This window comes from Corvus cornix, chromosome 3 (genome assembly GCF_000738735.6).
Source record: "Corvus cornix cornix isolate S_Up_H32 chromosome 3, ASM73873v5, whole genome shotgun sequence".
Classification (NCBI taxonomy): Eukaryota; Metazoa; Chordata; class Aves; order Passeriformes; family Corvidae; genus Corvus; species Corvus cornix.
In genome coordinates, this window is record NC_047056.1 from 11,105,471 (window position 1) to 11,126,571 (window position 21,101).

Consider the following 21,101-nt stretch of genomic DNA (forward strand, 5'->3'; position numbering starts at 1 on the left):
TGGTACCATTTCACAGAACTACTACATTTTAGAAGAATGGATTCCTTGAGTGGAGCTCTGGTGTGGCACTTGAAAATACCAGTGGTGTGGTAGAATTATGTGGAAGATGTGCCATACGGAAAGCTTTTTGAGATGGAAGAAGCAGAAGAAAATGCTATAAAATCCACATTGACATGAAAAGAGCAAAGAGGGATAAAACAAGACAGGAAATGAAGACTTTAAGTCCAAGCAAAGTTCAAATAGATTGGCCAAACTACTGTATGAATGAAGAGAAATCAAAGTAGGAAGTATAAATCAATGCAAAAGTAGAAAGCTGTGAAATTGTTACACTGGATAAAACCCAACAGGTAGAGTGGTGATAACTTTATAAATGAGCTGTCATCAGTTCTGATACTGTCTGCTCTTTTAGTAACACTAAACTCTCTGGGTGCATATGCAATCTCCCTCTACAAATGCAGATCTCTTTTAATGTATATGCACAGCTACCTGAGACTGTTTACAAATTGAATGAAGGGCAGGACAATCAATGGCTAAATACAGAGCAAAACACGAAACAGGAAGACCACATCCCAGAAAGCAGCACACTGGGATCTTTAGCAACACTACAAGTGAGTCACTGCAACAAAACAGGGTCACTGCTATCCACCTGAGCACCCAGGATATGACCAGACAAAGACCTTACTTTGACAGAAGGTATGGCAGGAGCAGCTATGTACAGGCACGACGAAACAGTGAGGAGGAAGTAATGAAATAATGTAGGATGGGGAGTCATAAACTGTGAAGAGAGATGAGGAACACCATAGTCTATGTAATGTGCCATTTGGCTCAGCCTTACTGCCATCAAGGATGTAATTTCTCTATTTATCACAAAAGAGAGTTATGTTGGCAAGCTCGGTTTACTGGGCAAAGAGAGTAAAACTGAAGACCAGACCCAAAGGGAGAACTGCAACTCACTGCTTTCTCCTTGGTGTTATTTGGAACAGAAGTGTAGGGTTTAGGGTGCAGTAAGACTATATTTAAATATTTATGCATATAAAATACATCTAGTAGAGAAGAAATAAATATTTTTGTTGAATCTACATGCATTGTGAGTATCAAGCTGGATTTTCCTTACACTTTGGCTTATGATTACGAGTTAGAGAAACACTATTTCCCTTAGAATATGTAGAAGACATTAAAAGAGCAAGAAGCCTGCACTGAAACGTGTGCTCAGCACCCATTTGAGTTTGAGTGACACTACATTACTCCAGCTCATAGCACTGGCAGGTATATGAATTTTAATGGTATTTCAAAGTCAGTTTAATAACATTATAGCAATATTAAAACTCAAAACCTGAAAAAGCAAGTGGTCTGTCAAAAGACTGCCATTTAAAATCAAAAGGTTGTTGCTCCCAACCTCTCACAGGCCACATTTAAAACTCTCTTCTTTTGAACATATGTAATACAAAGTAACATTTCTTAAATATTTCAAATATTGTTTTCCCCCAAAATTATGTCCACGTTCCTATATAAAAACATATATTGAAGAGAATCAACAACCACGAAATTCCAAAAAACTGTGGGTAATGAGAAATCTGTAAATAACGGGCCAACATGAGCTACTTGTTCACAGAACATATTTTTCTTTCAATCACATGGCTGCTTTTCTTTTAACTGTTGGAAATTTGATGACAAATCACTGATTTAGGAAACGTATCTACAGCTAGGTCTTTTGACACGTTCACCTGATGAACAACAACGTTTTGAAGTGTGAATAAAAGTGATACCCAAAAAGGTCTCTGGTTTCTAGGTTGCCATAGGAATAAGATACAAGGTTCCTCAGCTCACCTCCAGATGCCTTTGACCTTTCTTTCAACTTTTCTGCAGCCATTTCAGTGTAGCTGGGAAGTTCTGACATCTTCACTCCAGATCGAGCTTCTGCTATTAGCTGACGAGCTCTCTCTCTCAGCTGCCGACGCCGCTCTTCATCTTGCTGCTAAGATATATTGAACAGTTGCCAACTCAGTAATTGACAGAAATGCAATTTCATTCTCAATCTGATCATCATGATAGGAACTGGTTTACAGCATGGTGCTTGGCCCACATTATAAATAGGACGCTCGATATCAGTTGGGTGTCACACCACAATTTTTAAAGACATCCATGCGCCAGATTATTTTTTTTGAGCATTCCCCAAATTATTACTGCTTTAGAAACCTGATGATTTGCAATGCAACGCTTTTATAAATTATGTTCTGTAAAAACAGCTTGATGAAAATTTGCAGACACTTTAGTCTCAAAGTAATCACACCCAATGAGTGATTTGAGCGAAGTTTTACCGTGGCTATAAAATGGTTTTACTAAATTGAATTACTCATTTGAGTAGTATTCTGTCACAAAACTAAACTGAGAAGCCAGATGTTGCTCTTGGTTACTCCAAGCACCAAGCTGACTTCAAAGTGTAAAGTGGCATCAAATCTGACGCATGTTCTTTGACTTCAGTGGGTATTTTTCTTTAAAAGAAAATAAACTAATGAAAATTACTGAAAGAACAATAGATGCTCTCACAGCAGAAAAGACTTTCCATCCCTTTAAAACATCCTACTAATGGGGCTTTGGTCAATAATTAAAGGAATCTTACTGGAACCATGCCAGATAGTGCTGCCCCACTTAAAGCTCATCACTTAGAAGCATGATAATATTTCAGTTACATAAATAAACAAAGTTCTGCAGCATGAAATTTTGTAAAAGACTAGCCCACCATGATAAGAAAATCTTCATAAAAAGATGTGTTTAAATATATCTGTAAGACTCCACAGTTTCCATAAGGGAAACCATTTCAGTTTTCACTTTAAACATGGATTTTTGTGAAGTTAGGACCGTTTTTCCTCTCCCCTCAATATCAGAAATGCTCATAAGTGCAACGAAGTCAGTGCTTGGCTTAAATCTAACCTGCCAGTAAGACTGTACTATTGACACAATGACCTGGATAAATCCCAGGTACAGGCTGTTGACCTGAACTAAGTGGAATATAACAAACTGCCTAATTTTGAAGAGCCATTCTGGCAGCCTTCCCACCAACCCAGAAACTTGAGCATCCCACACCTGCAGAGGCTGGTGAGAGCTGTTGCTAAGTGCTATTTAGTTTAAGCAATCATTAATAAAACAAGCGCAAAATACTAATTAGGTACATTTTATCCATTTCCATGTAAATTGTTTGTTTGTAGCTATTTACTCAGCATTGTTCTCGGCACAATAGAAAAAATGCAAATGACTGAATCAGAATGCAGCCCTAATGGGACTTTCTGTTTATAACCATTAGCCCAGAGGTGTGCTGTAATTCAATCCTCAAGCAGAAAGATTTAGCCTCATTAACAGCTTGCATGGGCAGGTTACAACTCATAAAACCCTACAGTAAACAAAGTATATGGACACAGCGCAGTATCTCGCCCCTGAGTGACAGAGTCCCGATTCCCTATCAGATCGCCTTGATTTACTTTTCTCCTAATGTCCTCCCCTGGAAAGACAATTCTGCCTGGGCCCTGTGAGGCAGAGGGATGGCACATGGGCTTTGTTTGCTTTCTCACATTTTAACTTCCCAGAAGGCACAGAGCAACAGTTCTATCAAAAATTTATTTGGTAAAGTACACATTAGAAAGACAACTGGAAAGCTTCCCCCCCTCACCCCCCCATGCACTATAATAGATCAATTTAATTTAATTTCTAGCCAGCCAACTGACACAGCAAACGGTTTTATTTCGACCCACAGTACTTGGTAACATTAATTACATTGAATTTTACTTGAAATAAAACTGCTCAAATCTCTAATATTCCTAATTCCTTGGATATAGGAACTTGCGTGCTTAACTTAAACGACTTTTAAGAACGAATGTACAAAATTAAGATTCCCATGTGGTTTAACGTCAAACAATTTAATCTACTTCAGCACGTGTAATTTAAAATAGGGCCAGTTACCTGTTTGTGAGAAAAATGCCCTAAACTGAGCTGGCTGATTTCTCTCCTTTCATCCCCTCCTCCTGAAAGAGAACTTGTCTCCTGAATTATTAGCATAGTCATTAACATCCCGGGGATCTCCAAGCAAACACAGATTATGGTGGCTTGTGTTTGTGCTGATTAAGCCAATCATCACCAGCGGATAAGGGAAAAACCAGCCTAGTTCTTGCTTAAATTCAATTCAGGTATTTGAACCCTCGGTTACTGAGCTTGGCAGAAGAAACACTGGAGCAATGAAACTGAGATCAGAAAAAGGATATAGATTAAGTTTTGAGGTACAGAAAAACTGTTAAACAGCGTATCAAGCTAGAATTTGGAAAGGAAAGCACTCGGGAGAGGTATGGGGGACGAATAAAAATATAAAAACAAAACAAAACAAAAAAAAAACAACCCAGGAGACACAAAAAGAAGCACTGCACCAAGAAAGGACCAAGCAAACACACATACAGTGATTTTTTTTCCCCGTACAGTTGAAAAGAAAACTCAGTAAAATCTTTCACCCTTTGACATGAATCTGACATGCCAAAGAGACATTACAGTTTTCTTTGTTATTTTCCCCCAACTATTTTGTAATGGTTTAAAGATCTGCCATGCAGATGCACAGTGAGGAAAACTTCACTATTTAAGGACAAACTCTTCAAGAATAAGTAATGTAATTCCTTGTTTCCCTCCTATAAAAATGTATTGGTATGCAATTTTTATATTTCACAGTTCACTGACATCTCGGCAAGCTTTCTTCCACTGCTTCAATGGTGCTACTTTTAATTTTATCCTCCTTAGTCCTAGTAATTAAAGTGATCAGCAGTGGCATCCCAACGGCTTTGACACAGCTACAACCCCCTAGCTGACTCCGGCTTTTAAGGGAAAGGGGAAGAAAAAAAAGGACGGGAGTTTCATTTCACTGGAACAAGAAAATCAAGCTTCTCCAATCCTCAACTTTATCCAATTGTTCTTTCAGCAGCCTTTGGATCTTAAGAAACAAATAAAAATGGCTGCCATTAGGGGGTCCTGTTTGTACTCGCCGCAGATGGCAATGACTGACATTACTTTGGCCAAAAATTATGCTGTGGATTTGGGAAGGTGAATTCGAATGTGAAACACTGGCGGGGCAGTTTCCGAGATCATTACCCAGCCAGCTGAGAGCTGCACAACTCAGGAAAATATTGAGAGTGGTGGAGTCTTTCAGGGGAAAAAAAACCCCAAACAACCCCTTAAAAACCATCTTCTTAAATGACCGAAAATTTTGCAATCTTCTCACATTAAAAAGAAAAAGAAAATAAACCACAAAACCTTTGCGAGGGATTTTTAGTCCTCCTCTGGCAGAATTTTGGGAGGATCCAAACTGCATTTACGCCAGAATTCTGATAATATATCATCCTCTCACTATAAAAAAAAAATATAATCTGGTGAACTGCATTTATTTGACATTTAAAAAGTAAATTCTTTACCGTGCCCATAGACTGGGGGACAAAAGTAACATTAAAAAAATGTGGTAAATTACTTATAATCCACAGCAACAAAATCAAAACAGAATTGTACCTATGAGAGGGAGTGATTCCTGAAGCTGTAGGTTTCAAAATGGTTCGTGGTCAGCTGTGAGTGCACAGTACATCTAAGAGAAAGAACTTGACTGCCACCCCTTTCATCATTAGACAGGAAGAACGGCTCTGTTATTAGCCATTCAGAAAGAAAAAGACTTCTGTGCTTGTCCAGAGGCAAGGATTATCAAAATGTACCTATTCAGGATTACCAAAATGTACCTATTCAGTTAGGAGAGAAGACTGAATAAAAAAAAATAAGAAAAAAAATAAAATTACACGAGCTTTAAAGGTTTGAGCAGGCTGGGTTGTACTGTGACCTTGATCGGCTCTTGTTTGAGTAAATAGGATTTGGGATGAAACATTAAAACTGTTTAGCAGATCTTTTCAAACCATTTCAAACTTTTCTTATGTTGGTATATAATATAACCAGACATGCTTGTAAATGGCCACACCTGCTCATTCCTCTGGGGATGGCCTGATCTCTGCCTTTGCTAACAAAGAAAGGACGGGAGAAAAAAAAAAATCAGCCTTTCTTGTTGCAAAACAGACTGGAAAGTCAAAATCTTTCTCAAGTTTGTCCCATCTGGTCAGATTAAATCTTTGATCACCCTGGGGACCACATTTATGTTTGGTCTCTAGCACTGCTTCAGAACAGCTCAAAATACACAGGTAGTGAGCAAAATACAGATTGCTAAGCAAGAAACACTTGGCATAAACAAAAGTGGCTTTGCATTTCTGTGACTATTCAGATCCTAGGAGGTAGTAAGCAAAAACAGACATAAACATCTTGGGTATTTTCTGCCTTCTGCCTGGTGTCTACATCAGCTACCTCACTATCCACACACTGCATGTAGCTTGAAAATATTTTTTCATGAATGCCTATCACAAAAAGTATCAAATTGCTTGTCTTAAGTAGCTATTGGCTTAGGAGCTATGGCACTGATACACTGATGAGACAAGACAGAACGAACACAGAAGTAGCTCAAAGTCTAAAATTGGAAGAATCACAAACAATATCTTAACAAAGCTGTCCCCCTTAAGAAAAAAAAAGCTCCCAAAAATTCACAATAAAATGGGGTTGAGTGGCTGTAAAATGGAAAACATCTCCTTAAACCAAGGAGGCATTTTTAAAGAAGTAGCCAGCAATTTCTTTTACTTTTATTTTTTAATTTTTAAAATAATTTTATGTTGTCTTGGAAAACGTACAATTCACTTGGTACAGTATTTCTGTGCGAAGAATGGTGGCTGTAGAAAAACAATCCACTGATAATTTAATTCCTTGTGTCATTGTGAAAGTGAAAAACTCTTAGTTTACTGAACGGAAAAAAAAAAATTTTGAAAAAAGAATGGCTGACTAAGTAAGTATCACCTTGTGCTACATCCAAGGCCTCTTGCTGGTTGTCTGGCTGCTCTTTTGTAGGCAAAAAGGAGCTGAACGCTCTCTGGCTCCTTAGATCTGGTCCAACAAATGCACTGCCAGTCATGCACACGGATCCAGCTTAAAACCCAGTGTGAGCCTAAAAGAAGCTAGTCAAACTGGCACCTACTCATGCAGAAGTAGATAGATTTGTCATGACAGGCTGATTATTCAATGTAAAGAAACAGTTTAGCTTTTCTAATCTGGTACAAATACATCTTTCTCAGAGAAAAAAGTAAAAGGTCTAACAGTTCAAGTATTTATAAGTAAAGAAACCAACAAAAAAATTGTAACGTCAAAGTGAACCACAGGTATTTGTGCTGGAGCATTCTGCTAAACAGCCCCCAAGTTCTATTCAGATAAATAAGATTTAACCCATTTAACCATTTGGGAGCTGCACATCTCCGTGACAGAGGCGATCTCATCTGTTTCCCACTGCACTTGGCTCTATGGCAAGTTTTAGGGACAGGCTGAAATATCCAATTCCATAAAACACGTTGTGTTTTCCTTCTGCCCTCGCTCGCTTGCGTGCTCTCCCAGAGAACCCTGCGAGGGCAGCCCTGCCAACCCACAGGGCTCCCAGGAAACAACTGAGAAAGTTGACCGAAACCAAAAGCACAGACAAAGGCCTCCACTAACTTCTTCCCTGGAATTTCCCCTGCTTAGGCAAGTTTGTGATCTCCCCCATCCAGGAAGTATAATTAAGGTCAACAATCACCTAAGGTGCTGGGATCCATGAGCGTGTTCTGCCTGTCATCGTGGCTGTCAATGCTATTGGCATGACCCACAAACAGGGGCTCAAGCGTGCAGGCTCAGAAATATCCTAAAATAGTGCCATCATCCAGACAGGGCAGAGCGTCCGATCCGAGATGAACAGGCTAAAGATGGTGTTTTCTGTGCCTTTCCACAGCCGAGTTACAGACAGAAGTTAAGAAAGCTGCTTACTCATTGTAGGAGTCAACATTCGTCGAGCTCCACTTAAGGGATTTTCTCCTGTGTAAACTTGACTTTATAATTTAAAAAAAAAGGGGTGTTATGAAACAAAGGCTTTTGGCAAGTGTATGGGATGTGTAAGCTGGAGAGCAGCATCTCTCAGACTGCCATCCTGGGAAGCTTCCTCCTCAGGCGGGCAGCCCCGCGCCAAGGGAGGGGACGTGCCCTCCTGAGGAATGCTCCCGGGTCACTCCCAGCCGAACAAAGCCAGCGGGCTGCAGGGGGCCTCCGAAAGTTGGTTTTCCTCCCCCCCCTTCTCTCAATTTTTGGGGGAGGGTAACGAGATCCCTGTCTGCTTCTATGTGATGAGAATGAAAAGAACAAGTGCAAACCCTACATCTCCCTGGACCCTATTTTGCTGGGTTTTTTTTTTGAAAAAGTCCTGCAAACTGCTGGCAGGTTTTTTTAATGGAAAATACCAATCGCCTAAGATCTATACCTAGCCTTTTGCCAATAATGAGAAAACTTCACCTTCTGTCCCCAGCAATTCTTAGGAAATCTTTTGCTGTTATTCCTACAAATCCAATTACAGATTGTTGAGTAGCTAGTGGAGTAAGCTTATTGAGGAGTGTCACATCACTAAGTCGTGCGTATGTGTTTCAGTTTGTAATGTGGTCTGAGCCGCTGTAGAGGTGTCAACTTAAAATGCAAGTAAGTAGCAGAACAGGGCTAATCCCAGCCACTACTCCCCTGCAGCCAAATTGTAGCGCAATGAATGACAGTGGAAATGCAAAGATGCCACTGTGCTTATCACACACAGCCAGATGGTGGACCTGGATCAATGCACACATGCCACGATCAATGCATTTGATAAAGAATTAAGAAGAAAACTGTACATGTTATCAAAGAACTTGTACATGGCATAATTATGATTCTGCATGTGCTTACTGATGATATTGGAGACTCAGAGGCAGGTGATAATGAAACTGATAGGAAGAAATAGCTTAAAGGCTACAGCATATGGCCTCAGCACTAAGAAATCTTGTCAAATAGTTCAGAAAGCTTTTTTAACTGTTATTACAGGCTGCTCATAGTGCAAGCTGGTGGCAACGTTTTAATTTTTTTTAAACCTGAAATGTCAAAAAGTTACAAAAGCTGTACTTTTCAGAATGGTTCAGAAAATAATTAAGATGCTATTGTGTTTTAAATGTGGCAAAAAACTTACAGGTAGAGAGAGCATTCACAATTTGGGGGTGGGGGGAGTAGTTGGGCATTTAAAAATATAGATAAAATTCTGTGTTTCCTGAATAAATGCATTTAGACTTTGAGGGAGCTTGTGGTGGTTTAAGGAATGTATTGTGGCAGCAATTTGCATCCACCAGCATGCCCATTTTCACAGATGCAGTTTCGCTATTGTCGAAATTTCGGTATTATCGAAATGTATCGAAATGTACTCAACATCAAACGTAGAGTATTTCTCTGTTCGCATTTGTGTTCTGTCAGCTGCGTTACAGACACCTTGGATGTGAAAGAAGGCAATTAAAAATTTGTGGAAAATAAAGTCTAAAGTAATAAAAAAAATTTATAATGTATAAAAAGTACCTAAAATACAAATTCTCATGCTCCAGTTGATAGATGAGCTGTCTAATCAACGCCTGGACGTAACTTAAGTGCTCTCATTAGTGTGAAGACCTTCAGGCTAAATAAGACTAAATCCCTTAAAAATTGCTTCTGCAATAGAAAAATCCCCCTTACCATTTTCCTCTGCCTAAATCATATCAATTAAAAAGAGAGAAGGGGAGGGAGGGAGAGAGAGAGGCATTTTCACATGACTTTGTTTTAACTGACACTCAAAAATCTATCTTCTGAATCCAATTTAAAATGTTTAAAAAAAAAAAAAGTTCATTAGCAATCAAGGAAACAAAAAAATCACCCCGAGTTTAGTTTCTCTTTCACTTTAAACCTGAATCTTTACTCAGTGCTAAGGTGCATAATGCCCATTGAATCCTTCACCGTAACTTCTTTTTTCAACCCCAAACGTTTAATCAACGTTGCAGTTTTACATTAAATGATAAAATTTATCAAAACGATTCTCCAGAAGAGTGAACCGCTTATTCTATTTTCAGCAGGCTGAGGAGGGACACTCTCCACCTCCCCCCCGCTCCCCGCCAACCCCCGAATTTCAATTTGTCCTGACAAACCATTGGGTATTAAATTCTAAAGGCACGCAGAGTGCATAAAGAACTGATGGCTTGATTAGCTCTTGTGGTGCAATTGAAGGAGCTGTCTCTCTCCCCGCTTCTCCATTTTGAGAAACACTTTGATCTTCGTTCAAGTCAATTCATGAACATCAACTGACAAGACTGCATGAAACACCCCAATGGTTAGGCCCAAACTCTAGCAAACTATTTGGTTTCATTAAGGCTTTAGGAGAAGTGACCAGTGACAGTCCTTTCATTCAGAAGCCAACAGGCAAGTGACTATTTAAACTTTAATGTGCACAATGTACTGCTGAAGGCCACTACACCTATAGTCAGTCACTCAAGTATGAATGCCTTTACCTACTATTTTGTGACATGTGAACTGCTAAGTGCAGCTGCAGTCTCATTAATGCATTTGCCCAGATTTGTTTGCAGGACTAAATAGACGATTCACAGAATTTCTGGTGAGAGAAACAACTGTATCTTCAAAGGAAGGTAGAACAGCAGGTGCTATGTAAAAGCCACTGATTAAAAACAGATTGTGTTTTTAAATGCAGTAATCTACTTGAGGTTTGCACAAATGTAGCAGAAATATTATCTGTTCCAGTTGAAAATATGAAAGAATTTGAACCACATCACCCACAAAACGCAGGGTGTTTGGGCTGGTGTTGCGCTTTGCTACAGTACACTACTTACACATCACTCTTCCCCTTTTTTAGTTGCCCTCTCCAAAGAGTCCCACTTCAAAGAGTTCATTTTTGCACCAGTTCCTGTCAATGCAGGTCAGAAACACTAAAGTGGAAAGTGGCTGCAGTGCCGTGGCACAAAGAGTCTCCGCGGCTGAAATCAAACAAAGCCCAATTAAACTAATCATAACGTCCCAGTGAACACAAGGAAGCTCACCTGGTATTTCTGGACTTCTTGTGTGAATTCCCAACTCTACTCGGTACTTGGTACTATAATTACCCTGACCAAAATACTGTGAAATTACTGCTCTGATCTACTAATGGCTGCAAAAAATCCCGTCGCTGTGGTTCCATGCCAAGGGGCCGTAGCAAGGTGGCGCAATGCTTTCTGACAGAGACGACAACTTCGAAAAACTCAAAAGGGAAAATTAACGGGATGTGGTTTATGTTGCCAAGGACTGTTCATTAATTACCAATTTAATCACTGCTGGAGGCATGACATTACAAAAATCTGGCTGAAAGTTCTAATAGATTATGAAGACCACCTAAGAAGAGTGACCAAGAAATGTACAAAACAATTAATACTGTTTCACTGCTATCAAAGACACTCAGATTATTTTACATCAAGTGAAGCAAAAGAATTAGTAGCTTCACAGTGCCACCACTAGGAACTGTAAATACAATGGCACACAATTAGTAATGCACATGTGACTTTTCGTTCAAGGCATATATCCTTGGGAAAGCCAGAACACGATAAGGAGAACAAAAGAAACATTTTTAAATGAAATGAATAAAGATTTTAACTCTACCCTTGTGCATGCTGAGCAATACCAGAATAGGCAATGGAAAATACAGCTCTAAGTAATGGCGATATCATCCTGGGATTCACAACAGCATGTACTGAACATCCACACGGAAAACGTCCACAGCTATTAGCAGCGATAGAAAAAGAGCATTCCAGGGGCTGAGAAACCCGGGTCTCACTCTGCACACAAAGGGATAGCTCTGAAACAGAGCTATCTTTTTTTTTTTGCTAATATTTATAAATGGATAGAAGACACTAAAATTTTGGAACTAATTTTGATCAGATGATCTTAAAATTCCGTTAATAAACTGCCAGCCTATTTTCTGTCAGCGTGCGAGTTAATGGTATGGCTGCAGACTGTGCAGCACCTTGAATTTACAGCCACATAATAAATAAATTTATATATTTAGGCCAGATCCTTAAGTGGTGTAAACAGATACATCTATAACATCTGGTGTAAACAGATACATCTAATAACAGCAATAAAAATCAGCTGAGAAACTCAAGCATTTTTATCTAAAACTGAAACTGCTAGCATTTGTCGTGCATTATCAAAGGTTATGCTTTATTCAGGAAATCCTTCCTGCTATAAAACTGACAGTGCATACTAATTCTTCTTCAAAATTAGTTTACTTGCATTAATTGATTTATTTTCCCAGCTACATCAGGGACTTGTCTACAGCAATATTTTTGTACAGTGAAATATCACAACTTCGTAGTAAGAAAGTGCTTAAACAGATCAAATATGAAGTCAAAAGATGTAGAACCTTTTTGGAAAGTTACAGATTATTTTTATTTTTCATGTATTGAGGAACATTAAATAAAACAAGTTGCTTGTTCTTGCCATCAAGGAGTTGAGATCAGACTATCTCAACCTTAGCGTGTCGCTATAAAGAAGTAAATATCAGGTCAGCTGTGGGTTTGAAGTGTTCAGTCAGCAGGTCTAACCTCCAGTTAAAGAAAAGTATATTGTTAAAACAACTAGAAAACTTGGAATGCTCATGAAATGTAAATAGTCTTATCAGCTAACACCATATTTAACCACTTTATAGTGGCATACAGACAAGACATATAAATGAACAACAGGGAATAAGTTACCAAAGCTCAGGGATTACCAAAATAATGTTCAATCTTTTTACCAATTAGATGGTAACTGCTTCTTTGTAATCTTGGGAAGATCTAGTGATCATATCTAAATCTGGTTGCAATTATCAGCATGACAGACTAGTCTTTTTTCAATCAATATTTTCCAATTAATATTAAAAGACCAAGGTTGCCACCTGCAAAGTCCTACACCTCAATAAATTCATGCTAGATGTTTAATTAACAAATATCCGTTTTTTAATCTATTTTTTTAAAAAGAAAAACAAGACAGGAATAACTTAAGAGTGCTTCCTTAAATGAATTCATATCACCACCTCAATCACAGACATTTATTTTTCAACTGAGGAGACTACAAAAGATCTTGCAGTGAACTGGGTGCCTTCCCTAATGTAACAGAAGTAGGGATTCTGGTTCGACGCAGAAAAAAAAATACTGAATGAAGCTATTTTGTACTCACTCTCAAGAACCTGAAATTATAATTGGAGGAAAGAACACTCGCATTGCTACCTTGAGTTTAAGGCATCTTTCAATCAAATTAAAATACTCTATTTTTGCTGTCAATTCTGAATTTGCTTTCAGTACCACTTCTGTTCATGTTGGCTACAGTTTACTTAGTGGAGAAAAGTTTGGACAGTTTGGAGCTTATTAGTACAGAGGGGCAGCAGATTATTGCAGGATATGCTCAAAAAATGGGATCATTTATTAAAACTTTTTTTCTGAGCATTTAAAATAATGCTTTGTTTTTATTTTATTGTAGTCAGCATATCCTGTATCTGTGCAAATGTATGCAACCAAAATTAAAGATCATAAAAACTCATCTCCTTCCAGATTCTGTCACATTCTGAAGCCTTTCTAAAAAGAACTTCCATTTCCACTAGCCCAGTGCACACAAAAAAGAAAAGTTATCATTTTGCACTCAAATATTTATGAAAATGAAAAGTAATGGGCACAACAGATTGACACCTGAAGTAGAAAGAGCTTATTAAAAATGAATTAGATACAGCTGCAACAAGTCCTTTGAGCAAGGGAGTAAAAGCAGTATTCTGAGCAAGGAGAAACAATCTCAAGGCACAGCCTGTTCCTCTCCCCTCTGCACACAGTGTTCGTGCGCTTGGAGGAGACAGCTTTTTGGTGAAGTACTTTATATCTGCAAAATCTACTAAAAGATTTGAACACAGTCGCCACTGCTCTTTCAGATCTTTCTTTTTTTTCAATATACACATATCGAGGCAGCTATTGCTGTCATTCAGCTTGAATAAATACAAAATAAGGGTAGCAGAGATAATTAAACCCAAATCTTTCTCTGTACAGAAAGCAGGGTAGCAACAGCTGCACTTAAGCACAGCAGCAGCTTCAGGATTACTCTCCGAACCCCACCACGTCATTTTATATTAATCTGGATTTAAATACTTATTCTCCAAATGGAGTCCCTCACAATTTTTAGCGTAGTTATACTCAAATGCTGCTGTGAAGAAAGAATTACTATTTTCCTACTTCACAAAAGGCAGAAGACAGAGTGATTGCCTCCAGGTATCATGCTATTGAACTCCTGCATCCCAGAATCCATGCCAGATGCTAAACATGCAAAATTTTTGGCCAAATCCACATATGGGTGGCCCTAAATTCACCAAGGAGGAATCCTTAGCTCATGCAAAATGCAAATAACTTCAGAAATGATCTGTGGTCCCTGGTAGGGAGAAAAACACATCCTTTGCCAGATGAGCACTATTTTTCATGAATTCCATTAGATATGGCTTTCCCTGCTAAAGCTGTCCACCTTACCAAAGCAAGTTAAAAGAATTTGACACAGGATTTAGGAGATGCCAGAAATAAAACTAGTGGGCATAATCTTAATTTTCATCCTGCTCTGTATCCTCTAAAACAGAGCCTTGTGGTGGCACCACCTTTTACTTTCACTATCTCCTGGTCTTCAGCTCAGACCTGAGCTCTACCCAGTGGTGTTCAGTACATTGGTTTATTTTCAGTGTTCCATATGCAGACCCATCAATACGTAGCATTATTCTTTACACCACAATATTCACATCTTGCTCTGAAGACAGAATTGTTAATTTTTTGATTTCTTTCTACACTGCCCACCACTATGGTATTTAAGAGCCTCAAAAGCATTAATCACATTCCCTTCTCACAACACGCTCTGGAAGAGTTATTACCCTGCTCTTCTGATGAGAACTGAGACAGAGAGATCCAGCTAAAAGGATCTGTCCCTGGGTGCTTGCTCTGGGAAGCCTATAACCTGGGGGGTTTTTTTCAGTATACTAAGCTTTATACAGCCCTTTATATGTCTCAAGCACAGCTCCAACTGATTTCCCTGACAGACCTGGATGCTCAATAGATCTGCAAATCAAACTTTTGCCTCAAAGCAATACAGAAAGGAAGGATAAACAAATAGTGACCACCTGGAAGACATTAGGCTCAAAAAACTTAGTGGCACTGATCAGGAACTCAGGTAAAGGCAGAAGTACATTTAATTCTTCCAAGCACCTTAACCATGACCTCATCTTTTCACTCCTCGCAGTCCCTGCTTCGTTTGTCGTACACCTTCCAATTTCTGCAATCAAAAGCACAGAGGTCCTCTGGACAAACAGCCTTCTACATCACCTCTATCCTCTGAGGAAAATGAGACACAATTGCTTTGGGGAAAATAGTATGTGATCACATAATTAAAGACTACATCATAATGCATATACACAAAGGAGGTTAATTAAAGTTGCCTGTGCATTTCTTAACTCCTAATTCCATTCTCTGTAATCATGCTGACTCCATAACCATAGCCATTTGAGTTTAGAGAGTAAATGACAGCTGCAGTAAATTTCCATTATTTATGTGGACCAGTCACTAAAAGAAAATAAGATTTTGCCAACGGCCTTTGCAGATATTTGCTGACAGCAGAGTTATACGGAGATTCGGGAATTAAGGATTCCACTCCATGTTCTGCAGATGAGGGCTCCCCTCCTGGAAAGGCCTTTTAGGCCCATGACTTCTGAATATTTCCCACTCATTGTGGTCCCCTCTAGCCTGTCACTTTGCCAGATAGGTCGCACAGCCCAGCTCCAGTCTCCTCACCTTTCCAACATCACATTCCAGCCAAGCTGCCGCTGCTAACAACCATCACTACAGGTTGATATTTTACAGCATCTGGTGGGAGCAGATATGTCCCTTCTAGCCCTGTGATATTCACCCTGAGAAAAGGCAGGTTAAATAAAAATGAGTAAGCTAATAAAAAGGCTCTCCTGGTTAAAAGCTAAGTGATTACCGCTGCTATATCAGATTGCAAATGACAGAAGCATCTCGTAAAAGAGTCACCACATGCACACGTACATCAAGAAAGCAAGCAGAAAGGCTGAGCTGTTTATAAATCTACCATAGAGAAAGGGACCCATGAGGGGATCAGTAACTCTGTTCACAGAGCTCTTAAGCTAATTCTTCCAGTCTCCAAAGGACTGCATCAATTTTAATGACACAGCTATGATCCTCCCAAACTATGAGCATGATTTCAAGGAGGTTCTGATCAATGCAGTCTCCTCTTAGACTTCAAATACCTGCATGCATACCTCCACATGCTGTCTGGCATGCATACAGCTTGAGATTGAAGGCTTCTGAGAAGCACCAAATAAGCAGACGTAACACTGAAAAAACTTCTACCATGCTGCAAGGGGGGAAGAAATGGGAGAAATGAGGCTATGCTCTGTGCTTAGAGGAGAAACAGGAACACTGTTTTTTTCAAAATGGACTTTTACCAAAACAAATCAGATTGGGATACACCAAGTAAACCTGTATTTATGGCCATACAGATTTGGAAATTTCCTCTCTGTTGTTGACCCCGAGCAGTGACACAACCCGTCCTCACTGTGCACATTGTCCAACCCACGCACTGGGGAGAACGCTGCTCTCACCTGATCACTGAGAAAGCAGCAATTCCTGGTTCTCACATGACACAGGGAAAGTGGTAACAGCAAGGCCTAGGAGATGAGACTTTTCTAAAGTAACTAACGACTCCGTAGGCTTCACTTAGCTGGGGTGACTGACAGTCAGAGCATAGTCTGAAAGACTAGGATGCTTAAAGCTCTTTCTGAGAAGGTATCAAAAAAGGTGCAATTGCAGACTTCAAGAGTTTCAAAAGTATTGCCCCTGAACTATCTCTTCAAAGTTTTCTTATTTAAAATTAGATCTTCCTGTTTCAAACCATTTTCTTTTGAATCTCAATCCATCCCGAAAATGAGCCTCATCCAATTTCCACTACTAAATGCTGATTCTCATTATCACAACTCTCATTTGGATAACACACTACTACACATTACTGCGCACTGACACATACAACACTGCTTTGAGTCAAAGTTCTTATTATTAACCTCAATGACCAAAAAACCATGAATAGAAATAAGTCTGTACTATATGCTAACTATCAAATGAGCAATGACCTGTAGAAAACTGGCAGAACTACATCAGATGGAAATGCCTCATCTCTACTAATATCAAACATGTTAAAGGAAAACAGAAATCAATGTGTTTTATCTTACACCTATATATGTTATGCACACATGCATCCTCTTTCAGAATATGCACATGTATGGATATGTAGATAACATATACATACATGTTATACACAGCTTTATATAATGTATATTATTACATACCAACTTTATATAGTAATATGAGAGTCTCCAAATCACATCTCCACAACACACTTCAGAGCTGAGGAGCTTTTGTCATTTTTATGTGACAATCAACTCAAGTCAGGAGTGCCATTACAGTTTGCTCAGAGTGCCCAGATTTCACATGGGCCAGGACCATTTCTTCTAGGACAGTTCTCCCTGAGCTTCTGATGGAGGCAGCAACAAACTTTGGCTCTGCAAAGCTGCCCTAAAAGATTGCCCTTCCCTTTCCAGCAGGCTTCTAATTAATTTTTCAGCTTCTGTAACAAATGAAATAAGGTCCCGTGGGTAATCTGGCTGCCTGAACTACACAGTCCTGACTCTCACCCTGAAAACCCTTCACCATCTCCTACCCTTCAGCTGGTTTTCATGGCCTGGACACCATCTTCATTATTGTCTAACTTCACGTTGCCACCTACCCAGGGCATCTCTTCTCTGTATGCCAGTGGGGCAGCTCCTTTTACTCCTGTTTGGATTTCATTAGCAGGAGTTTGAGTCTAGAAGAGAAAGTTTTGTTTCCCAGTCCTCTGACCTGCATCAGAATGGGCCCCAATCCTTAGGAGAGCAATGGTAAAAGATGCTCTTCCTGGGCAGTGTCCATACAGACAATTTTTACTGACACTTAGGAACTTTCCTGAACTTCAAGGCTCTCTGACAAGACTGTGGTATTAACACCACTTTGACTGTTTTGAACAGATTTTTCAAGGGAATCTAACCTTCTTCCCAAATTTTATTTATTTTTAATATGGGTAAAACAATGCTTTATCCAAGCAAATACAGGGAAATAGCTGAACAGGTTTTTTTTTAAGTTAAAAAAATTAAAAATATTACCCTGAGGCAGAAGAGCTGACAGGGAAGATTTCAGCTCAAACAATGAAATACTAGCAAAGTTGTAAAACCTTTGAAAATCGGAGCATGTAATAAAAAATGTTAGGCAACTTTAATTACAGTTGTTTCTGCCTGAGTAGTTGCCATAGTAACTTCTCCTCTAACGCCATTTTCTTTATGAAAAGGTAATTTTAAAAAAAAGTCCGAAGTGAAATTTATACTAAAATATACATATCTAGGAAAAACTTAAAAAACAAAATAAGAAAAAATTTGTTTATATATCATGATACAAATAACACTTGTCTGCGTATATGAAAATATTTCAAAGTAAAATGAAGTGTCAGTCTACAGAGAGGTATCTCTACAAAAAAGAAAAACCAGCATGGATCCAAGAGAGTTAAAAGAATGAAATGAGACACGTAAATCACTGTCTTCATTTTTTGTTTGTATGGTCCCATTTTTGTAAAGAGGAGAATCTGCCCCTCAGGACTGAGCTCTGAAAGGTGGGAACCTGTAAAGATTTTCTTTCTCTGTATCATTATTTTTCATTTACAGTTACATTTACATTCTCAGTTGCCAGTACAGTCTCTAATGTGCAATAGTTAGAATCACAAAACCAGCATTGCAAAAGTTTGCATAAAAATTAATCAGCTTTTATCTCCAGAGAGTAGGGATCCTTCCAGGTCACCATGGAAGCCACTGGAGATGCAACCACAGCTGCTTCAACACTGGAGCTCATTCCCCAGCTCCACTTCCCCCCTCACCAGCATAATCAGCTTTGGTGATTATGTGGAATCGTTCCATCAACTCTTTTACAAGACTGATGCAAGGAGCTCCATCCACTGCAACACCACTTCTAAAGCAGCAAGGAGCTCACATCAGAGGCTCAAGCAAATGACTTACATTAACTGAAAGAGAAGTACCCCAAAATAGCACAAATTACTTCACCAGCATTTAACAAGTAACTTTTGAGTTTCATCCCACCAGAAACTATAGTGCCAATCAAAGAAGGTGCTCCCAGACTTCTGCTTCCAGGGAAGTGGGAGACACCTTTCTGTTGGCCATAACACCAGGAGAAACAGGCTTTAAAAGTGAATGAAGGACACATGACACATCAAACACAGAGAAGAAATGTTCTGCAAGGACATGCCCCCCCCAGCAGCACATACAATGCATTTTAACTCTGTAAACTGCAAGACTGGCCAATGATTCTTACATCGTTCAGCTGCTTATTGCGGGCTGGGATGAGGGTACTGGTTAGTTGTTTATTCCCTGCCTTTAAAGCTGCATCTCTTCTTGCTTGCTCAAGCAGAACTCTTGCTCGTTCTTTAAGTTCCTCCTGTCTTGACAACATACGTTGCTTAAAAACAAAGAAATATAATTAACAGCAAGGCAGCCTCAGGGTACTGAACATTTATACAGTAGTTAATAGCCAGAGGCCTTCCTATACAATAAGGGTCAGGAGACACATGAATTATGTCTTCATGAGGTGACACAGCATTCTATAGAAACGAAAAGATGATCAGAATGTAAAAAAAAAAAGTCATAGGCCTTTATAATGTAAATAGGAGTTCTTTTCCTTCCCCTTAAAACTTAATTTCTATCAATATTTAATGCCTTTAAACTGCAACTGTGGAAAAACCCAACTGTGTTCACAGAAGCCATGTCAAACATGCTGTGTTGTTTACTTATTTACTTTAATATGTATGCAAATATGGCTACAACAAAAATGCTTTGTTGGCTACTTATATGGGTACCACTCACTTACAACTTAAATTGAACACAAAGAGGCTGGGTACAAGGCAAAAAACCCTGCAAAAATATCTGCTTCTACTGAACTTAAGAATATCCACAAGAAAATCCCTTCTTCATACACAGGATTGAGTATATTTGCAGAGCAGAAATGGCAAAAGGGGGTTCTGCACAGGCAACATGAGAACATGAGCAGCTCCCAGACAGACATGCTCCCAAGGGCTGGCTTCTTAGTCAAGGTCAACTGTGAAGACTGGGAAAATGCCTTTACAGGAGCCAGAGCTGGGGCAGGTGTTGCCTGTTGTGCTACTGCAGCAACCATGTGGAAATGGAGGTGGTTTACTCTAACCAACAACTGGTGTAGGTTCAGAGGGAGCCTCACATCTGAGATTTTATTACCATGTGCAAATGCACAGATAATTAACAACAAAAAACTACCTTTAAAGCCAACACTTGCTTTTTCTTGGCCTGTTACACCCTTGCCCATGAAAATTTTCAGAGAGAACAAATCCTGTCTCCTCCTGCTCTTCTATTCTTTATGGGCCAAGCTGTTCCTTTCTCATCTAGTACACAAAGATGATGATGACGATACAATGATGAAGAAGAGAAACCTCACAAGACTTCACTGATTAAAGGAAAGGAATTAGCTGGCTCTGGAACCAATATTTGGCCATTATCACCCATCTACAGACTGCTTCTCTTGCAATAAAATGAATCTTTATGGTGCTTACTCAGAAAAAATCCATAAAAACATTTGAAGCAATTCACACTACCAGAAGACAGGATATATTCTTTTCTTACCAGAGCTAATGGCACAAAGCCCAAACTCAAGAAAACTCTTCAGAGGGGTAAAATTATAAGCCTGCTTTGGCATTTTTTCAAATGGAGGTGATAACATGTTTTACATATTTTTATGATTATATGATTTATTGATAATACTCAGCACATACATAATACTCAACTTCCATTTGCACAATAAATCTGCAAGGTAGGTGGGCATACAGTGTTATCTTTATAGAAAGGAAAATGATATTGTGGTGAAGTAACATGCCTTAGGCCACTCAATGGAAAGCAGCACAATTTAGCAGTCTGGAGTTTCTACCTCACCATCCTGGCTATGTTCACAAGACTCTGTGGTTTCCCAGACAAGATTTTGAAATATCTTTAG

At 39.1% G+C, this 21,101-nt stretch overlaps 1 protein-coding gene across 11 annotated transcripts in view; it reads right to left on the bottom strand.

Annotated features, from left to right (window-relative positions):
* EHBP1 (EH domain binding protein 1) overlaps positions 1 to 21,101 on the bottom strand; it is a 211,591-nt gene that overhangs the window by 51,538 nt on the left and 138,952 nt on the right. For 10 of the 11 annotated variants that reach the window (XM_039568461.1, XM_039568460.1, XM_039568456.1 and 7 more), the window contains 2 exons: positions 19,398 to 19,541; positions 1,828 to 1,975 (listed from right to left, as the gene is read on the bottom strand). In XM_039568461.1, the coding sequence (XP_039424395.1) occupies positions 1,828 to 1,975; positions 19,398 to 19,541 (292 nt within the window). The remainder of the gene's footprint in view (positions 1 to 1,827; positions 1,976 to 19,397; positions 19,542 to 21,101) is intronic. The other variant, XM_039568463.1, reaches the window with a different exon arrangement.